Source organism: Montipora capricornis, chromosome 1 (assembly GCF_036669925.1).
Source record: "Montipora capricornis isolate CH-2021 chromosome 1, ASM3666992v2, whole genome shotgun sequence".
NCBI classification, from domain to species: domain Eukaryota; kingdom Metazoa; phylum Cnidaria; class Anthozoa; order Scleractinia; family Acroporidae; genus Montipora; species Montipora capricornis.
Window position 1 is genome coordinate 47,899,658 of NC_090883.1, and position 22,500 is coordinate 47,922,157.

At 39.4% G+C, this 22,500-nt stretch overlaps 2 protein-coding genes across 5 annotated transcripts in view; one reads left to right on the forward strand and one right to left on the reverse strand.

The window, feature by feature from the left end:
• LOC138053858 (capsule biosynthesis protein CapA-like) overlaps positions 1-5,816 on the forward strand; it is a 21,365-nt gene extending 15,549 nt beyond the window's left edge. Inside the window, exons 4-7 of one of the 2 annotated variants that reach the window (XM_068900402.1) lie at positions 279-443; positions 2,300-2,533; positions 3,823-3,953; positions 5,615-5,816. In XM_068900402.1, coding sequence (XP_068756503.1) covers positions 279-443; positions 2,300-2,533; positions 3,823-3,953; positions 5,615-5,798 — 714 coding nt within the window. In that variant the 3' untranslated portion in view covers positions 5,799-5,816. The remainder of the gene's footprint in view (positions 1-278; positions 444-2,299; positions 2,534-3,822; positions 3,954-5,614) is intronic. The other variant, XM_068900406.1, reaches the window with a different exon arrangement.
• Positions 5,817-6,814: 998 nt separating this feature from the next.
• The window catches only part of LOC138046631 (uromodulin-like), a 42,871-nt gene continuing 27,185 nt past the window's right edge, over positions 6,815-22,500 (reverse strand). The window contains exons 1-6 of one of the 3 annotated variants that reach the window (XM_068893242.1): positions 21,813-21,943; positions 13,204-13,567; positions 12,424-12,576; positions 11,697-11,819; positions 9,531-9,665; positions 6,815-8,618 (exon numbers count right to left, since the gene is read on the reverse strand). In XM_068893242.1, the coding sequence (XP_068749343.1) occupies positions 8,251-8,618; positions 9,531-9,665; positions 11,697-11,819; positions 12,424-12,576; positions 13,204-13,534 (1,110 nt within the window). In that variant the 5' untranslated portion in view covers positions 13,535-13,567; positions 21,813-21,943 and the 3' untranslated portion in view covers positions 6,815-8,250. Of the gene's footprint in view, positions 8,619-9,530; positions 9,666-11,696; positions 11,820-12,423; positions 12,577-13,203; positions 13,568-19,297; positions 19,422-21,812; positions 21,944-22,500 lie in introns of those variants that run through there. The other 2 variants (XM_068893235.1, XM_068893245.1) reach the window with 2 other exon arrangements.

Here is a 22,500-nt window from a genome sequence, read left to right on the forward strand (position 1 = left end):
CATTCCCATGATGCAATACGTTTTGGGGGGTTCATTGCATAAAAGAAATACACGTCATTTACTTTGGACTTTATCATGCTTGAGTGAACTGTATGTTTATTGTTTTAATGCAAATAACCCCCAAAAATGAACTGCATTATGGGATTTGTGAAAATAGCGAATGGAAATCGGACCCGGGCCAGGAGGCAAGTGTTCAAGCTAGTGAGCGTTAATACTGAGAAGGATCTCTTTGTAGGAAAATTCTATTAAAAGCTTATTTCTCTATTAATGTTTGATAGAAACCTCTTATTATGGAAGTGAAAGGAACAAAGATTGGTTTTCTTGGTTACTGTGACAGCCCAGCTATGGACAAAAACTGCACAGAAATGAGAATGTTATTCAAATCTGGCCCTGCCATTTATACGGATGATATTGCCCGGCGAGACGTCAAGAGTTTGAGAGAGGTAGAAAAAGAAATGAATTATCTCTTTGCTGAATGAACTGCTTTGAGATTCGAGTTTGCGCTACCGCATGACTATTTCGACAGGCTGAAAGCCATTCTCGCGCAAATAACGTCGGACTTAATTAAGCGAAATAGCAACAGAGTCTTCTTGGACACGGATGATACACACCAATCGTTATTTCTGGTAGTGGCTCTGCTAATAGCAAGCTTATTCTTGGATTTCACCCACGTGACAAGGCGGCCATGGCCATGTTGGATGGCAATACATTGCAATTTCTTTTCGCAGAATTCGCATAATAATAAAGTTTAGTTCCCAGCGGAGGGAAAGGTTATTGTTTTTGCAATCCAACGTGGGTGCCAGACGTCACAAGCAAACCAGCAATAAGCACGACGATTATGGCTTGGATATTAAGAACGCTGCGCAGTAGAAAATGTGTCAGGAATTGAATGGGTATGAATAGTGAGAATTTGGGTATAATATTTCCGAATTGAACCGCAGATTGAAGTTTTAATTACTTCATCTGCCTTTGATCTTAGCCAATACACACTACGCATGTCCCAATATACAGATACGGTGGGTGGGACGGGTACGTCACTTAGACACTAAATGGATGTTTCAATTGTTAAGAAGATTGAAAATGAAATACTTTTTGGACTAGCAAAACTTGAATGGGAATATGGAACATACAGAGGCTTTTGTTAGAACAAAAGGCTCTCAATTTTAGTGTAGATTAAAGTTATGTGACTTGTTGTTATGCTTCCTTCGCTAATAAAAGCTGTTTTTTAACGTCGGGCACTCACGTGCTCCGCATAAAAAAAACATTTAGTCAAATTAGGACAAAACCAGCTATAAGCTGTAATGAAAATGTCAATTACATGTTCAGGGAATTCGAATGCAGAAACATTCTGTATATTTGGTGGTGTTTTCTTTTTACGTCTTTGTTGTGGCTTTCTCTGAGTGGCCCTCTACTACAAGGCAGCACGATTTGCATAAAAAATATTGTCAACTGCATTTTCAGCCTGGCAAAAGTCAAAGCAGGAGCAGGAGTAACTTTTTTCAAAGACGAGCAAAAGTGCACAAGTGCGAGTGCAATTTGTAGTCCAAGTGCTTATTTATTCCAAACTGCACGAGAAAAATCATTTGATTTCTTGCTAATAATATACATGAAAAAATTCGAGATGGTTAAGCACAGGCAGCCCAGGCTCGGTATGTGACTCTTCGGACTGTTCGCAACAGACGATTTATAGACTTTGTATGGGAAAATTAACTTTGAGCTTAGACATGCGAAAGTAAGCTGTAAATGTAGAAATAAACTTACCTACCTCTACGTACGGTTGTCCTCGTTTTTTCTGTGCACTCGGAGCGTAAACTGTGTCCGTTTTAGACGGGTTTGTAGCTTTCGAATTTTTATGATGTTGTTGGTTGTCATTTTTCTTTCGCTTTACATGAACAGCTTACTTTCGCGTTTATAAGCTCAAAGTTAATTTTCCCATACAAATTCGATAAATCTTCTGTTGAGTAAGATCAACGAACAGTCCGAACAGTCTCATATCGAGCTTGGGGTGCCTGTGGGTTAAGCAGAAGCAACGCACGCGTATCACGCAATCACGCACAAATTTTATTGGCCGGTTCTTATGAAACACAATTGTTTATTAGCAAATCAAAAACGAGAATTCTGTGAGTAACTTGTAGTGAAATAACTAATTTTGCACTGAATTCACTCTTTTTTGCACTGTGTTTACATAAAACAAAAAAAAACTGAGCTGCTCTCAGCCAATCAGAATCGACTAATTTCGTTATGTATATTATTAATGGCTAAAAGCGCAGAAAATCATTCAATCTGATTTTCCCTCAAGGCCGAAGTGGACATCATAGTCGTGGTAATCCATTTTGGAGCAGAACTGTATTCAAAGCCACTTCCGTACCAGCGTCGTATAAGCAGACACCTAATTTCGCTTGGCGTCCAGATCATCATCGGAGCCCATCCGCACGTGCTGCAGCCACATTGTCTCCATAACAACACGCTCGTGGCATACAGTTTGGGAAATTTCCTGTTTCATCCAAGGCGACCCCCTGATGGAACTGCTTTGGTGAGGTAAATTAGTGTATAGGCGAGTTTCTGTTGACGTCATTGTTTTACATTTACCGGCATACTAATTTTCTTACACTTGTAAATCTTTTCTCGCAAATTTAAGGTTTTGGGGCTTAATATTAATTGCAACATTAGCCAACCAAAACCGATAATTATAGATTATCTGGAGGCAAAACCACTAATTATCCAGGCGTACATTATTTGTAAACTTTCAGATTTTCAGTTCAGTATTGCGCAGAGATTGTCCAATATATCTGGCTAAAATTTTCAGAGATGAGGCATTATACAAGGCACTTTCAAAGCTGATTTCCTATCGGATCATTGAAATTCTCAATACTTGTCTACCTGACAGTGTATTAAAATTGGGGGATGAATTTACATACTGATCACACGCACGCACGCAAGTAACCACGCACTTGCCATTATGGGCGGACAGATCAAAACAACATGGCCGACAAAAATTATGCTATTTTCAAGAAACACCAGGTGTGAAATTTAAAGCAAAACGTAACAAATAATGGTACAAAAAGGAGTACTTAAACCTGAATGAAAGTTTAGATCTTCATATTTAATCCAGTTGAATCTTTCCTCAAGAATTGATCAAAATCCATTGAGCATCATTCACAAAATATCAGACGATCTGGTAGGGAACTTTCTAAAGGGACCGAATCATTCTTGACTCCGTAAGATGGATAAACTGGCCTCCTACCTCGCAAGAGGACACAAACAATAACCCAAGCCTTATTAGGAAGCTTGTGTTTTTGTCTAAAAGGAAATTTTATAGTGTGAATCTAATTATGCTACCGCAGGAGCGCATTAACAGGAGAGTCCATATGTGATACTCCAGGCGACCACCACAGTTGCACACGAGTAGACGATAGTATTTTTTACGTTTTTCCTTATTGGCTTCCAGCGTCACAATACAATGAGCTGAATGGTAAAATGGGGTTGCATGTAAACCACGCCTTCCTCTGCAACTCAACTTGATCGATCGGATCAATGTGCCCGCGTATGTGTTAAGAGCTGCGCTAGGAAGGTTTTTCAGTCCACAAATACACTAATTTACTCTTTTGTTGGCCTACAAACCAGGGCCTGGTTGTTGAAAAGCCGTTTAATTCTTATCCCAGATTAAAAATTAACCAAGGAGTTTATTTTTCTTTCAACGCTGACATTCGACAAAATTTTACAGTAGAGGAAGTCAATCTTAAAAAACTAAAAGAAGCAAAATGAATGTTTTTCCCAACTGACACGAGAGCGCGCGGCAAACATGCATCCTCTTTTTTTCAGTTTCAACAAGGTACTTATGGAAGACTGGGAAAGAAACCGAATAAGAAGATAATAGAAGCTTTCGAGCACTTCGTTCTAGGAAACTGTGAAGACCTGAAAATCAGTCAAATGTTGAAAGTCACTATAACCAGGTAAACATGATGATGCTCAAGAATTCCTGCCTTTTCCTTGGGTCAACGTAGTCAATACTGAAGGAGATGGCCTTGAACTAACACCCGCAATTGCACTAAATTAAAGTTTTGAGATAGTTTTGGGTTGCCCGAGTAAAAACTGCAGTTCAGTTGCCAACGACGAGTGGGTATAAACTAACTTACGCTGAGCAGTTAACAAACTAGCTCAAAGCCAGCGCGCACTGGGCTTGGTGGGCTTTGTTAGGTAACCTTTAACGGCGGGCTTTGAGCGAGACTTGCTTATGTGACAATTTGGATTCAAGCTCCTTGGACAATATCTTGCGATTCTTTATTACCTTCAAGGACGCACAGGGTTGGATTGGGAATAGGAAGGAATTCAAGCCTCCTTATGCCAATGATGCTTCAACGACCGGGCATAGGAATGGAAAATTTGCAATATCCGGGGTGAGCGGGGAGAGGGGATGACAACAGAGTTCACATCTCACGTGTAGAATCAACCTTAGCACTGGTGGCGGCTGCAGGCTCTAGGTGGTAAAAAAAAGGAAAGGAAAGGAAATTTATTGAAGTGTCTAGTAGTTATAGCGCTGAAGCACTAATTGGGGACACTGTAAATTGAAATTAACAATTAACAATTAACACAAATCAAGTCAAATTTTGGGTTTGAGGAGAGGGGAAACCGGAGTACACGGGGAAAACCTCTCGGTGCAGAGTAGAGAACCAACAAACTCACCCCACATATGCCGAGTCTGGGAATCGAACCCGGGCCACATTGGGGGGAGGCGAGTACTTTAATCACTGCGCCATCCCTGCACCCCTATATCACTTACACTTACATCTTGCCCTGAAGACTTTCACATCACTTAAACTAGAAAATGCAGGTAAAAGGGTCTCACGACTCTCCCTGTCAATCAATACTGTGGGACGTTAAATACCCACACCCTTTTCGTAAAGAAAAATGGGGAGACCCTGCTCTCCTTTGAAGTCCTTGTACATTCATGCTTGGGTTGGGTGGACGCGTGGGTGAGGTCAAACCTAGACTAATAGGGAGCTTGCGAAACGAGGACGACAACGGCTACGAGGACTTCATTTAAAAATACGAGTTCGCGTTATTCGTATCACTACGAAACTATTTCATGTCGTTTCGCGTCAAAAATGTGTAGCAACTATCGAGGAATTAAACTTGTATGAGTGGGTTGGAAGCGTAGAAAGAGAATTGAAAATTCATCTTCTTGTGTCAACGTCCTCCACAGAACCTTGAATTTGATCATTTCACGCCGTCATTTAAGAGATGACGGCAAAGAAATGTACCAAAATGTAAAACGCACGTGCAGATCTAGAGTGTGCAGAGCCATTGTTTTTGCTCACTAAACCTATTGTTTTCTAACGTCGTCGTTGCCGTCGGCGTCGTCGTTTCGTAAGCTCCCTAATAACGGCTGCCAGAGACGCCTTTGCAGGTTGACGTCTGATCTCACGCAAGAAAAAGAATTTTAAACCGCCATGAGAATGTATATGATATGTGCCGTATATAATTATGCCAATACCATTACCATTAGCATTCAAATGCATACCTTTTCGTTACCAAGGCAAAATACGAGTTACAGATCTATTTCATTTCTTTGACTTTATCAGTGGAGTTTCCAATTTTATCATTTGCATTTCAGAGGACGTTTGCTGGAAGCAGAATATCTTCCAGTGAAAATAAAATTCGATAAAGAAAAGAAATTACTTCATCCAGAACCTTCAAGGAACGCTGAATGGATTAAAGTTTGTTCAAAAGGAGACAGACAATGTCAACGTGATTGTAAGACAAATGATGATGAAATGAGACACAACACAAAGAAATGAATAAATAAATAGCCTCGATAGTTGTTTTTGTTGTTTGAAATTGTCTTGAGAGGTTAGGGGGGGGGGGGGGGGGGGGAGTTAGGAGTCGTGATACCAGGTTACCGATGCTGTTCTAGACAAGGCGCATCGACATCCCAACGATCGATTTCAACTAGAGCCCAATAATTGGCAATGGCAATTGCTATGGCAATTAGCTTATTTTGTTTTGTTAGGTTTTTTTTTTTTTCGTCGAATTCATCAATGCGTAGGAGGCTTGCTTTCTGAGCTGAGTATCGCTCCACCTCCGCCTCCTCCCGACACTTCCCCACCCCACCCAACACCTCCTTTTAGCACTTGCTACGAAGACTTAGCTTGGGCTGCCTGTGAAAGATTGCATGTAATGAGGAGCGCTGGGGGGATAAAGCGCAAAGTTTGATTTTTCGAGGGAGTTCACGTTACAGGAACGATGTCAATTGAGGTTTGTTTAAGGTTATTCTGTGTTATAGATTAACATAACCCCAGAAGGCAAGGAATAAGCTTTGTCTGTTGCAATCTATGTGGTTTAAGTGCAGTCGACGCAATTCCCGTGAAGTTCCAGCTCTTTTCTCGGGCATCTGTTGTCAACAGACATTTCAATAGGCCACTTTTTAAAACGCCATATATCTCTTTGTTTTCCCCCAAAAATTTTGCGCTAGTAATCCCTCGTGTGGTTACTTGATTGAAAACCAATCAGAGGCGTTGTCATCATAAGGCCATATCTGATTGGCCAAAATTTGGTGGGACCTGTTTCTAAACTTAGATAATACAGTAAATTGATGAGCCAACATTAAATAAGACAGATCGACAGTTCTGGGTTATGGGCTTCTGGCAACGCCCTCCAATAGACGTCGATTTACATATCATCAATAATTCACAAAAGTCACTGGAAAAAAGTCATTGTTGATTTATGGTTCCTTCTGCAGGTACTGGAACACAGATTACGTAAAACAAAACAAAAAAACAAAACAAAAAAAGACAGAAAACAGAACAACTCCAAATACAATGCTTTCCGGCATATGCAGAAAGACTCTGATTTATTAATAATCTCTTACATATCCGGAAACACCTCAAACCGTTTTAGCTACGACATCTTTTGCTCTCTATATTTCACGGTTCGAACCATTCCTAACAGAGATGAACTACAGCTTGTACGTGAATATTTACCCGTTTACGGCCATAGTAATCCTAGGCTGAATGTCCTTGTGTGCCTGCGCATTTAAAACCTTTCAAGGCTAGTCCGCTTCACGATACCTGGCCTAGAAGTAATTTATTTGCTACTTTGAATTCACTTTGCATGAATGGAAAAAAGCGTAATAACAGCATTATTTGGTAACTGCAGAGCGTGGTATTAAGAAACGATTATTTATTTGCGAGAGTGAATCCTTGGTTTTCATCCTCGTGATGAGACGGCCATGTTGGTGTACAAAACAATAGAAAATGGTTCCACGAGTTTTTGCATAATAATATAGTCAAATTCCCAAAAGACATTTTACAGCATTGTTCTGTACACCAAGATGGCCGCCGTGACGTCAGATCCAAACCCCCAATAATCCTTGCTTTGACATTAAATGCCGTATGTAATCGTGGTATGGAAAATTATCTCAGTTTTCAGTCAATTGTCTTCGTTGGTGATATCTGTTTTTCTGCTGCCACGAGTAAAAGTAAAAAAAAAAGGAAAGTGGTGCATTTATATAGCGCCCTTATCACTAACGTCTCAAAGGCGCTTTACAATGATCAATTTACCCCCAGCGGACTGGAAGCATATACAGGCGCAAATTGCAGCCGCTTCTAAGGAATCCATGCATGCTAGTACTCATTTTACCGACCTCGGAAGGATGGAAAGCTGAGTGAACTTTAGCGGGAAAGAAGGTCGCCAAATATTCCAGTCTCGGCAGAACCGGGAATGGAACCCAGGACCTTAGGGTTGGAAGGCAGAGATCTTACCACTGCGCCAACCCCTCCGCAGATGAGATCTTACCACTGCCCCAACCCCTCCGTTGAGCACGGATATTGCACATAAAACAATTCTTTTAAGGATGTAGCAACTTACATTAGAGAACCTGATGCGTTAATGCGGAAATTAGAATCTCCATTTGCAATTGTCGGCAGGAATGGATGCATGTCCGAGAGCTGCTCCTGCACTAAGGTACAAAGCACTTCTTTTCATTATTCAACGATCCATCCCTTTCATGTAGTGATTTCAATACGTACCTTTCAAATATCTTGTTCGCGTTTCCAGAGGCGGAACTTTTCAAAGTGCATTTCAAATCGATCATTAACAAAATCAGTGGTGTTTGGTTTTTATGTTAAAATAATTGTACGTCCTTAGTGCTTGAAAAAGAGCATCAGGGTAGAAGGGTAAAACTGAAAAAGTGTAAAGGGTTAAAGCTAGTTTTTATAGGTAAACGTAGAATTATCAGGGTCCAGTTCGTTCTCAGTCAGTGCTGCAATAACGGAGATGACACGGATTAGAAGAATATGTTCCACTGATGTAATACAGGTAGTAACCACTGCAATTCTGCACTTGAATATTCACGGACCAATTACAACAATTTGAATAATAGTTAAAACAGACCGTTCTTGTCACTTTTCCCTCGTGTTCCAGGGGATGAGCGCCGTTTAACCACCCAGTTGCGTGTGTCCCGCACCTGTTGTCAGGGACGCACCAATTGGGAATCCTTGTTCCCGCGTTTCCTTGGAAACGAAACCAAGCTGGCCCAAGTGTGTTGTCGCAATATAGAGTAGATGCACCGTTCGTTGTTTTTCTGTCAGCATTGCTCAATACTTGGTAGTTTTGGCATTCTAAATAAAGGAACATGCCGTCAATGAAATAATTCGTTGAATCTTATGCTACTGAGTTGCAACTGACGCGGAGACACTTGAAAAGGGAAATCATTGATGCTTGCAATACGCGCTGAATCATCTGACACCCTCAATTTAAACCCGCTGACCAGATGAACACTTTGTACTATTCGATAAATTACTTACGACCTCGGACAAAATTGTTGAAAGTTGTAATTCTATTTCTACCTTGTCCATAATAATGTCTCTTTACGGGTTTTTACCCCCCCCCCACCCCCCCCTCCCAAAAATAAAATGATTTCGACAGATGGGTGGGTTATTCGCGGTTTTTCGTGAACAACATAAGAGGAAGCCTACAAGTTGATTCTAGGTCTATGTAATGGCATTTTCGCAGATAAAACTCCTTTTACATGAGTTCTTAAATGAGATTTGGCTTGCACGAGTGACCGTGGGTAATAATTTCTCACTCAAGACTTGTGATTAGCTGGAAAGGTCTGGTTTCGCGGGAAAACTGATCTAAGAATAACTTGTTATGTAAAAGCGCCGTTCCACAATAGCCCATTTCCGAGTTCATGTCGGCCTCCTCTTCAAAGCGAATCTAAGTCGAAGGTTTTCTTATGATAATTAGTTTTCATTCATATGTAAAGTAGAACTAATTACCATCACAAAAAGTTCGCACTTAGACTCGCTTTGAAGAGGAGGCAGACAGGAACTCGGAAATGGCTTATTACAATGAAGTTGTTGGTTCCTGGTCATGGACTCCTGGCAGTACTTATATCATCGGATTGAAAAGATATAATTAAGGGATATGGGTTACTCCAGCCCCTACCCCCATCTTGATACAGCTAATTGTTTCCTTTGTTGGCCTATGTCTACTTTAGCTGATGCCGATTGTCAGTTTGTAATACTTGCCATCTGGAATGCAGTAGCTCTGACCGTCTCCTCGGTAACCCTGCTTACAGGCACACTTATAGGATCCGAGCGTGTTTAAACAGAGAGCTGTTCCATTGATGCAATTGTACGCACCATTGGTGCACTCGTCAATGTCTTGGGGAAATTAAACGATATAGGAGGTTATTTCAAAATTGTCTCAACAACATGGAAAAGATTACCAGAATTGACGACATACACAATCAAATGATAAACTTGTTAATTATGTGTGACCACTCAACCTGTTGAATTTCCTAACCATAATACATAGACAATTTGCTTTTCCTTCTTGAGGGTTGTCGTCTTTTTTTCAATATCCTCAACAGATGTTAAATGTCCATTCGTCCTACGGCCGAGAAAGTAAGAAGCATGGGTCTGTCCGTGACATCAAGAATTACTTTGCATTCCAGACTCATGCCTCTCACCTGCTCGGTCCCGCTGAGTAATTAGATTCAGTCCTTCAGCAAGAAAGCTGCAACTATTTGTTGCCTCGGTTTAAATAGTCAGCAGTGAATAACATTTGAAACTGATTAGGTGCCATTTGAACCAAAGAGGACCACAATAGGCCTTATATATCACGGTTTTGGAAACCATCTTGACGGGTACCTTTCCGTTACATTTGTCTATAACTTTTTTCCCACAGACGCATGTCTGACTGAGTGTAAACTTCAAGCAATTGTATGGCAAAATTTAAAAATCGCTAGACAAATTCTATTGCAGGTAGGATCCTCAAATTTGTCAATGAAGTCCTTTGGTTAGCAACTAAAGATAACCATACACAATTTTTTTCTACATTCAGGGTTTTCTCTAGTGTTTTTAAGTCAGATTCCCGTAGAAACACTGTTATTTCGGACACGTTTGCCCACCGTCAAGATGGCTTCCAAAACTGTAGTAAGGCCTATTCCAGATAATATAGATATAGTGATCCGAATCCAAATCAGTTCCAAATTATTAATTCGAATCCTGATCAAGTTAACTAGATACTTGAGTGTTTGTAATCGAGTTTTAATAAACACTTGAAAAGCATTCAAGCATTCTCTTTGTCCAATCACACGAGAGGCAGAAAATGAAATGACAAAAATAACCATGAATACAACGATTTCATTTGAATAGTCGATTACGTCAGCGGCTGACGCTTAGTGATTGGCTTTAAAATGCCACGTATTATTATTAGTGACAAGCAGAGCACTTTTCTGTTATGTAATTGTTTCAAATGGGAAGAATCATTGTTGAAGTTCTTGTTCGCATATCAGGGAGTTTAAGAATCGATAACAAATAGCTACGGCTACAGCCGGCGACGACCGCTCCGACAAAAAAAAAAAAAAAAAAAAAAAAGACTATCATTGCTGCTGCACGTGCGGCAGCAGTTTAGCATACCAGTATATTCTTACTGTCCTCTGAGTAACAAAGACGTGGAATAATTTGAAGTTTTTGCTACAAGGTGAGCGTACAAACATCACCGTTTCATTCTGTCTTTTCACTCTAAAACTGCTCGCACCAATTTACTTTTGGGACACTTCGCCCCGTTTATAGTGCGACGTGAACGAGATGGCAAAATTGCGAACGATGCACCATACTGAAAAGTTAAGGTAACGTTTTCGTCGACGTTTTCCTTCGAAGATCTCCAAGTCCCAGTCGTACCATCAAGACACGAGTTTACCGAGAGAAGACATCTTGTTGCAAACATTTTGGCTTTAAAAGATTGCCGAACGTGTGAAACTTGGTCACCTCGAAAATTTTAAGCATTTTGGTGTCGATTTTCACAGAAATATTTACCATTGAAAAGTGATAATTGTTGGGTGTCAGAGGCGTTTATGATGCCATTAATTAATTTTTTTTTGGAAATTTTTAAGATTTCAAAGCTTTGGCACATCGACCTAACTAATGTTGGATGAGTGAGCTTTTTTTCGCTTTAAGTTACCAAAGATACGTTACCTACTACCCTGTGCGTCTTATGTTAAAAGGATTTTTGATATCAATCGGCCACCTCGTAATTCTCAGCATGTTTGATCGATCCAACATATAATCTACATGTTGGGTCCTTCAACATTTATCGTCAGGCCTTTATGATTGCTTTATTTCTAAAACTGGTGTGCCATAGAAATGCAAAACTGAAGCAATCTTGTCACTATAAAAAGCAACTTTTACCTGCACAGTTGAAACCATCTCCAGTAAAACCGGTTTTACATGAGCAAAGGAAAGATGACAGTGTATTTTGACAAATGGCGTTAACATCACATACTGGGACTGAGGCGTTGCATTCGTCCCCGTCTGAAAACGTAGATTTGATGCAAGTAGTTAAATTAGAAAGCTTGAATCACCCTCATCATAAACATGATATCATCATTATCATCATCATTATCGTCACCCTCATCATCATCATCATCATCATCACGAGGTTTTTCTCTCCTGTCAAAAGGCAACATTCTATGTTTATCTGCCATTATTTGATTTTATTTGAAGTCTCCCCAAATACTAAGTAAAGCACTTTTTAGCGTAGTGGTGAGAGCACACTCGCCTCCATGTCCTTGGTTTAACTACCCTTCGTTATCATGGTCGTGTTAGTTTTCGTTTTTGTTACTCCCAGACTAAGCGCGTCTACTCTGCTAGCTCCAAAAGGTTTTAATCAAGTTAAGCAAGTCTTTTCCCTTTCGTCAAAAACCAACATGTTACTGTTGATAAGCTATAATTTCGTTAAGTTGAAGTCTCCTCAAACAGTTCTGTACTTCTTTGCGATGATAGAGACTTTAATTCCATTGATTATCTCCAAAATTAGCCAAGCAGGCATGGCACGACGCTAAAATATTCTGAAAACAGAATAGAAATACAAAGTGCAGGAGGTCGAGGCTGCTGTTAGATGGCTGGAACGTCTTACCTCCTGTCGACATATTGCAAGGAACCAACACAGCTTGGCCTGGTTTGATTGAATCAAGCCAGTAATTGCCACTAACCACCACGCTGTCTCCTTCACTCGCTTTGATCTCCGCGCATGATTCAGCAGGCACCTCCTTAATAGAGCCTAGGGGAACTATAAAGCGACAAACAATGGTTTTAGGACGGTGCTTATTAATTCAAAGGTACAAGTGTTATTGATTTCCAAAACGAAAATTGGAATCAACGAACGTTCATTGATTAATTCATCACGGGATCATTTGAACCCACAAATGACCAGCTCCCAACATCAGTGGCGTCAGTGGTTGGTTAGAGCGTCGCACCGGCATCACGAGGTCACGGGTACAAACTCCGTTGAAGTCCTGGGCCCGGTTGTTCAAAACCCAATTAACGGTAATCCCGGATTAAAAATAAACCATGGAGTTTATTTCTCTACTCCCAGATGCTGTTCAACGCTGATATTGGGCAAAATTTTACATTAGAGGATGTCAATCTTGAAAAACAAAACCAAGTAAAAGAAACTTTCACCAAAAAGTTGAAAACGTGAAACAAGAGTTTACGCTAATCCTGGATTAAGTTAATCGCCTTTCGAACAACCGGGACCTGAAATTTTTCAGGCCTCTCTACGCATTTGCTAAAATTGCTTTCGTAACTGCGAGGATCATCGCTTCACTTGATCTCATATCCGTTGTACAATATATAATTCGTTCCATGTATCATTTCGTTCATATTTGCAACAAGTTAAAAACCAAAACAACGATACCTCTTTCGCTGGGTCTTGTGACATATATCCGATCTGAGTCTTGAACATAATCATCTGGTCTTGCTTCCCTTGTGCGACTATTTAACTCACACAAAGATCGACTCATGACGTAGTTGAGGCTTTGACATCGAATGTTGGAGTTGCATAACTTTCCGCAGGTCAATATGTTTGCGGTGTTGATTTCCTGAAACACGTGACCTCTTAACATCATACCGTATTTGGAATAAACACTTTTGCACTGCTGAACGTCCGCGCATGTTAAGAAAGACAGGTGAGACTCCAGAAACATGACCGCTGTGACGTAAAAATGCAAGATCTTGGACATTTTCATAGCAGGAAGCAAGTCAGGAAGAACCACGGGAAACTGTGCATATTAAAAAAAGAAATGGTAGAGAAATTAGTCTAAAATTTATACTTAACAGTCATTTCTTGATTAACTTGACAGCAATAAAACGCAAGCATTTTTTACTGACCGCAATCGGAGGGGGATGTGTAAAGAATATTTTTTAAGCTTACAAAGTGAAATTTAAACTACATTCTTTAATATCAATATCTTTCTACTTGGCTACGTTTTATGAATTTGTCCTTTAAATTGGTCGTAATTATTGAGTAATTAAGGGGAAAAGTCACGTGACTTAAGAAATAAAAGGAATTTCCCCTCATTTAAATTTCAAATGCCACGATCCAAAGCAGAATAATTCACGTAGTTCTGTTTATCAATTTGTCGCCAGAAGATTTAAAAAATATAAGGCGAAACTTCCTCCCATTTTAGAAGAAGCGAACGATAAAACTTGTTTCGCTCATCAAGAATAGGGATTTCGAAATTCTCGGTGGGGGGTCCTTAAGAATGGCTCCACCATGCCTTAACTAGCCTGAGATTTATTTCTGTCACGAATATCCCTAGATTCCTTTCTCCGCGCATTGGGCAGTTTTTCATTTATTTCTTACAGCATTGTCCAGCTCCGACGAAAAACATCATGTTTTGTCTGTGGCAATACTTTAAAGCCAAATTCTTCTATATCTCTACCTCCAGTGGAACTAGTAATTGTTTCAAAGACGATGAGAGAATTGACTTGCCAAGAGCAACTATTCAGAAAGCCGGGAAATGTTTATTTTAATGAAACAACTTTTTTTCGAAGGCACGTGGTGTCCAGTTCATCTATTTAAATTGCACAGGCAATACTTAAAGAATAACATTGGTATCTAAGTCATGATGAACAAAACTTCATTTGCGATTTTTTCTTTATACCTGTTGATAAATATGTTAGAAAACGTTACTGTTCTGTTCTAAATTTATCTCGAATGCCTCGCAGTTATAGATTCAACGAGCCGATGATCCCAACGTATGTTGGAACGTATGGAAATCGTTCTTTATCGAGACTGTAAACAGGATGATGCACTAGAGCGCCAAAAAAGAACAAGAGAGTACTCTGCTCCTTGGATAACTCCGTACATTACAAAACCCATCAGAAATCAAGATTACCATACTTCATTCACCATTCTTTCAAGGTTTCGTTTCCTTTTATGCGAGAACTGTAATTATCAGAGTTAATTTCATACATGATCTTTAATTTTAATTTTATACTTGAACTGTAATTATCAGACTTATTTTCTTAGTTTTGTGGCGGGTGGAAGAAGCCGCAGCATGCGTGATTCTCTAAGGTACTTTAATCTGAAATGGTGGCCTTTTTCGATGAGCAGGGAAAATTTTTTTTTTCGCATCGAGCGCCTTCGTTTATCTACATCCTGCACCATGCAAAATGATCTGATTTTTGTGTCCAACGATACGCTAGGCAGACGCGTCTTTTGGCAAGTCCATGACATGTCGTTTCGTGGAGACAGAGCCAACGAGTCGAGCTTCCTTTAATGCTTGAAGCCATAAAAAGGGCGAATCGCTTTTAAACGTTTCATTGACAAGGGTTGAACTCGTTACTACATATTTATTAGAAGATTGATGATACTGGCTCCTGCATTTATGTGTTTAAATAAGTAACTCCAACTATTTATATTATAAGACGAGAAAATACACGCCACCGGCGATGTTTAAAACAACACTTTTAATTAACTTCCGCGGCTTCTAAGAAGTGAGTGCGTAAAGAATTGAAGCCCCGAGGTGAAATGATATGGAACTTTTTTAGTTATGAAATACGCTTTCAAAAGGTCTTTCACTTCTAGACTTGCTTCAAACTAATCTAGTAAAAACGAGGATCCGTAACTTACAGTACGGACCGAGAAAACGAGGTTAGTGAGATATTTATTATATCTCTGAGGTTAACCGGCGCGCGGGAAAGGAAACTAGTCAAAGTGAAGCGGAAGGTTCAACTGCCACAAAGAATGCCGTGCCAAAATCCCAAAAACTAAATCTTCTTGGCTGTTAAGTTTGAAATAGTTGCTTCCAAGATTCAAACAGTTTTCACTACAAGTTTATGCAACAGAAATGACATGAAAAATTCGCTAGATGATGTTTTGTAGAAATTTTAAATTTAGCGGGCTGTACAGCGGGCCGTACTGTAGAATACGGCCCGCTAATTTAGCCAATTACAGCGCGCGTACTATCTGAGAGATATAATAATGCTTTCTTCCACATGGCACGTAAAATAAACATCGATTTTGGGCGACGGATGTGTAGGTTAGCAGCATCCGCCATGTTTATTTATTACTCCTGAAACTGCTGACCATTTTCACTGCTTTTACTGGAACTGTATTAGGAACAGCCAAAAAGAACGGCGTCTGAATCAACAGGAGTACTTTTGTTAATTTGGGTCGGTCCAAATTCCAATTGAGTTTGGCTCATGAAAAGATCGGCGTCTGAACCGGGCCTAAGTTGATCAGAAAACTTATTCTCTTTGAATATTTCCTTATTTTCCTATAAACGTCCTCTTGGGTATTCGTGTATTGACAATTGGTGGCTATGTTAAAACAACAAATATACTCACTGGACGTTTACTAGATTAGTTTGAAGCAAGTCTAGAAGTGAAAGACCTTTTGAAAGCGTATTTCATAACTAAAAAAGTTCCATATGATTTCACCTAGGGGCTTCAATTCTTTACGCACTCACTTCTTAGAAGCCGCGGAAGTTAATTAAAAGTGTTGTTTTAAACATCGCCGGTGGCGTGTATTTTCTCGTCTTATAATATAAATAGTTGGAGTTACTTATTTAAACACATAAATGCAGGAGCCAGTATCATCAATCTTCTAATAAATATGTAGTAACGAGTTCAACCCTTGTCAATGAAACGCTTAAAAGCGATTCGCCCTTTTTATGGCTTCAAGCATTAAAGGAAGCTCGACTCGTTGGCTCTGTCTCCACGAAACGACATGTCATGGACCTGCCAAAAGACGCGTCTGCCTAGCGTATCGTTGGACACAAAAATCAGATCATTTTGCATGGTGCAGGGTGTAGATAAACGAAGGCGCTCGATGCGAAAAAAAAAAAAATTTTCCCTGCTCATCGAAAAAAGGCCACCATTTCAGATTAAAATACCTTAGAGAATCACGCATGCTGCGGCTTCTTCCACCCACCACAAAACTAAGAAATTAAATCTGATAATTACAGTTCAAGTATAAAATTAAAACTACAAGTTCATGTATGAAATTAACTCTGATAATTACAGTTCACGCATAAAAAGAAACGAACCCTTGAAAGAATGGTGAATGAAGTATGGTAATCTTGATTTCTGATGGGTTTTGTAATGTACGGAGTTATCCAAGGAGCAGAGTACTCTCTTGTTCTTTTTTGGCGCTCTAGTGCATCATCATATTTACAGTCTCGATAAAGAACGATTTCCATACGTTCCAACATACGTTGGAATCATCGGCTTGTTGAATCTAACTGCAAGGCATTCGAGATAAATTTGCAAGGATTTTTTGAGTAACAAAATGTTTGTAGTCTTCAATTTCTTTGATGCAAGATTTGCTTTTTGGTAGCCCACATTTCCTCACTGCGTATATTAAACTATGATCCGAGAATCTGAGATGTATAACACCGGAGTCAGATCAATTCTCTTTGACATTGAGAAGAACCAAATCTATTACCGTGAATGAGGCTTCTGTCACCCAAGTTGGCTTGTCAATAATTAACTGATCTAACTGGTGAAGTGAGAGTGCGTGGATGTCCATTAAAATTTTACTCACGTCACAATTGAGATCGCCAATTATCATCAGTTATTTGTTTCCAGCGTCGCATTTTTGAAGAAAAGTCTCATAATCATTGATAAGCTATACAAGGTCGGAATTTGAAGGCCTGTACCAAGTACATGTAATAAAAGATGTTATATGGACGACACATTTCGGCACAAATCATCTCGAGATGACCCCGCACTAAGTCGTTTAGCAAAGAGATTTTTTTCACTGGTCCTGGTTTCTCCCATCAGGTTTAATGATGTACAAGGCATACTTTAAAAGGTACGACACACAGATAGCTTTGTGAAAATGGTCTAGGAATTGAAAACCTCGGCTCCCCGGTAAAAGCTGTAATGCCATCTTTTACTAGATTTTTGCAAAAACGGGACAGATTTATGTAGTGAGATATATGTCATCCGGTTGCAAACACGCCATTGAATTCCCTTAATAAGTAGATCGGAGCACTCATCTAAAGCTTTTCTCTTTGAAACAAGTCTAGAAGTGAAAAACCGTACCTGATGAAGCGTATTTCAGAGCCAGAAAGTTCCTTGTGATTTGATCCCGGTGATTGAATTTTATAAGCGCTCACTTCTTATAGGAGCAGCGGGAGTATGTGTTGTTTAAAAAAACCTGGCTTATTTTTCTCTTCTTATAAATAGTTGGGGTTACTTAAAATACATAAATGCATGGCGAATGCCTTCGGCAATTGCAAGGCGCCTTGCGGCGCCAAAAATGTTACTCCCGGTGCTTTTACAAATATGTCCGCCATTTTACAAAACTGTCCAACACCCAGTTTGCGTCTCGTTAAATGGGCACAAAACTCATCTTTTTTTGACCGTGTGAGGAACATAAAATAAAAGCGACAAAAACAACATTCTTCCTGGCTGATCGAGAGAGGCCACCATTTTGGGTTTAAAGTATTTTAGACCATCGTGAATGTTGCCGCTGCTTCCAGCTATTATGAAACTAAGAAGTTAAGTACAAATAATTATTTTTGATGAATGTTCCTCCTTTAAGAGTAAAACGATTTAAAAATAAACAGATCAAAAACTGAAACAAAAGCAAAAAAAAGTATTTTTGTGACGAGTATCGGGTAGACTTGCAAAATCGTCTGTGTATTTGGTCATAAACTATCTTCTAACACCTGATTCTCATTAAGATATCCAAATTTTGTTTCTCAGCAGTTTGTTTTTATTAGTACGCAAGTAGATTAATTTCGATTGTCTTCACTGGTCGTAATCACTCCCATTAGAATTAATAATGTACAAGGCGCATTTTAAGATCAGCGCGACACACAGAGAGCTTTTTGAAAAAGGTATCTAAATTAAAAAACTCTTCGCCACCGGATCAGATGTAATGCCAACTGTTACTAGTTTATTAGCAAAAACAGAGCAACCGTGATGAGATATGTGTAGTGATAGCGAGCACGCCATGGAATTCCCTTATTTAAGTTGATCAGAGAACTTTCAACTTTTATAAACTTATTTCCTTTGAATTTAAATAGCTCCACCATCGCCACCTACAAATTCCGCAAAACTGCAAGATGCAAAAAGTTCTCAATTCTATATTTAAAAAACTTGGAAGGGTAAAAAAAAGTCTTGATTAAGATAAGATGTCGGCTCATCGACAACTTATACATCAAGAATTGACAAATCATTAGGTGGCAACAGTGGGCTCCTTACATTCCCGGTTGGTAAATTTTAAATTGTAAATCTTTCAACCAAAATTGAACGAAGATTATCTGGTTTATCGCTGGCTTAAATTTTCACATTTAGTTGACTATGAAATGGTCCGTCAGTGTTCAGTGCTGATGTTTAGGAGGATCGATAAGAGAACGATGAGCTTATGGCAATGGTCCAAAATTTGCCAACAAACCGATCCCCTTCTGAAGCTTATCCTTTAATAACTTGCCGCAGTTGTTCCACAAAGTGGAACAATAATCAAAATATGGTTTTACTAGGCTCTTATATACCTTCTCGAGTGAATTCAAAGGAACAATCTCACAGACCATGTCATTATGGCTGTACCAAGTAACCTTCTCATCAGTCTTAACCACTACTGTAGACATTTATGTGTGTCAACTTGAGAAACAGGTGTGTTGTTTGCCACAACGGGATGCTCGAAACTCTTATTTCTCAGATATAACAATAACAAATAAGCATGAATTTAGACTTAGCTGGGTGCATTAGGAGTTTGTTTCTATGAGCCAATTTCTCACATGTTCGAGGTCAGTATTCAATTTTAATTTGGGATAAGTTCGTTGGCATCTTAGGAATATGCAATAATTTGAGTGTCATCTTCATATATGCAAGGAGTAGCTGATGTTTGGCAGTCTGGTAAACCATTAACATATAATAGGAACAACAGGGGGTTGAAGATTGAGCCCTGGGGCACTCCACATTTTTGAAGAAAAATCTCATAATCATTGAAAAGCTCTACAAGGTCGAAATTTGGAGGCCTATACCAAGTACATATAATAAAAGATTTTTTTATGGGCGACAAATTTCGACACAAATCATCTCCAGAAGGCCCGGCACTACTGAAGTCGTTTAGCAAAGAGAAAGCAAAGCAAAGAGATCGTGTTCACTGGTCTTGGTTAAGAGGCACGACACACAGTAAAAATGTACAAGGCGTATTTTAAGATCAGCGCGATACATAAAGAGCTTTTTGTAAAACGTCTCTAAATTGAAAAACTCTTCGCCACCGGATCAGATGTAATGCCAACTATTACTAGTTTATTGGCAAAAACGGAGCAACCGCGATGAGATCTGTGTAGTGAAGCTAGCACGCCATGGAATTCCTTTATATTAGGCCCGGTTCAGACGCCGATCTTTTCATGAGCCGAACCTAATTCCTTGAATTAAGTACATGAAAAGATCGGTGCCTAAATCAATTTGGAACGGCTATTTCAATTTGGAACGGCTCTCACCCGTTCTTCCCGCCTGGCTTATGCAAACTTAAAATGCAATGCGGTCTGCATCTTTTTTCTTCGAATTACTGCTTTCTTCCACATGGCACGTAAAATAAACATCGATTTTGGGCGACGGATGTGAAGGTTAGCAGCATCCGCCATGTTTATTTACTACTCCTGAAAACTGCTGACCATTTTCACTGCTTTTACTGGAACTGTATTAGGAACGGTCAAAAAGAACGGCGTCTGAATCAACAGGAGTACTTTTGTTATTTTGGGTCAGTCCAAATTCGAATTGAGTTTGGCTCATGAAAAGATCGGCGTCTGAACCGGGCCTAAGTTGATCAGAAAACTTTCAGTCAACTTTTAAAAACTTATTCTCTTTGAACATTTCCTTATTTTCCTATAAACGTCCTCTTGGGTATTCGTGTACTGACAATTGGTGGCTATGTTAAAACAACAAATATACTCACTGGACGTTTACTAGATTAGTTTGAAGCAAGTCTAGAAGTGAAAGACCTTTTGAAAGCGTATTTCATAACTAGAAAAGTTCCATATGATTTCACCTCGGGGCTTCAATTCTTTACGCACTCACTTCTTAGAAGCCGCGGAAGTTAATTAAAAGTGTTGTTTTAAACATCGCTGGTGGCGTGTATTTTCTCGTCTTATAATATAAATAGTTGGATTTACTTATTTAAACACATAAATGGAGGAAACAGTATCATCAATCTTCTAAAAAATATGTAGTAACGAGTTCAACCCTTGTCAATGAAACGCTTAAAAGCGATTCGCCCTTTTTATGGCTTCAAGCATTAAAGGAGGCTCGACTCGGTGGCTCTGTCTCCACGAAACGACATGTCATGGACTTGCCAAAAGACGCGTCTGCCTAGCGTATCGTTAGACACAAAAATCAGATCATTTTGCATGGTGCAGGGTATAGATAAACGAAGGCGCTCGATGCGAAAAAAAAAAATTTTCCCTGCTCATCGAAAAAGGCCACCATTTCAGATTAAAATACCTTAGAGAATCACGCATGCTGCGGCTTCTTCCACCCGCCACAAAACAAAGGAATTAAATCTGATAATTACAGTTCAAGTATAAAATTAAAACTACAGTTCATGTATGAAATTAACTCTGATAATTACAGTTCACGCATAAAAGGAAACGAACCCTTGAAAGAATGGTGAATGAAGAATGGTAATCTTGATTTCTCATGGGTTTTGTATATGTCATCCGGTTGCAACCTCGCCATTGAATTCCCTTAATAAGTAGATCGGAGCACTCATCTAAAGCTATTCTCGATGCGATTACTTATGTTTTAACTTCACTCGATGTATTTCAACTTTTTTCCGCGGTCGATAGATGATGATGATGTATTTATATAGTCTTACAGCTTCGTCCTCGTCACGTACAAATTCCGAAACCTTCTGATGGTCCCTGTTAAGGTGTTGTTTGTAAATATAACTCGTTCTGACGAGGAAACACTCTAGAGCTCGTAGGAAATGTAGGTGGCCGCGTTAAAACAACAAATATACTCACTGAACTTTGAAACAAGTCTAGAAGTGAAATACCTTACCTGATGAAAGCGTATTTCAGAGCCAGAAATTTCCTTGTGAGTTGATCCCGGTGATTGAATTTTATAAGCGCTCACTTCTTATAGGAGCAGCGGGAGTAAGTGTTGTTTAAAAAAAACCTGGCTTATTTTTCTCTTCTTATAAATAGTTGGGGTTACTTAAAATACATAAATGCATGGCGAATGCCTTCGGCAATCGCAAGGCGCCTTGCCGGCGCCAAAAATGTTACTCCTGGTGCTTTAACAAATATGTCCGCCATTTTACAAAACTGTCGAACACCCAGCTTGCGTCTCCTTAAATGGGCACAAAACTCATCTTTTTTGACCTTGTGGGGAACATAAAGTGAAAGTGACAAAGACAACATTCTTCCTGGCTGATCGACAGAGGCCACCATTTCGGGTTTAAAGTATTTTAGACCATCGTGCATGTTGCCGCTGCTTCCAGCTGTTATGAAACTAAGAAGTTAGGAACAGATAATTATAGTTGATGAATGTTCCCCCTTTAAAAGTAAAACGATTTAAAAATAAACACATCAAAAACTGAGACGGAAGCAAAAAAAAAACAGTATTTTTGTAACGAGTATCGAGTCAACTTGCAAAATCGTCTGTGTATTTGGTCATAAACTATCTTCTAACACCTGATTCTCATTTAGATATCCAAATTTTGTTTCTCAGCAGTTTGTTTTTATTA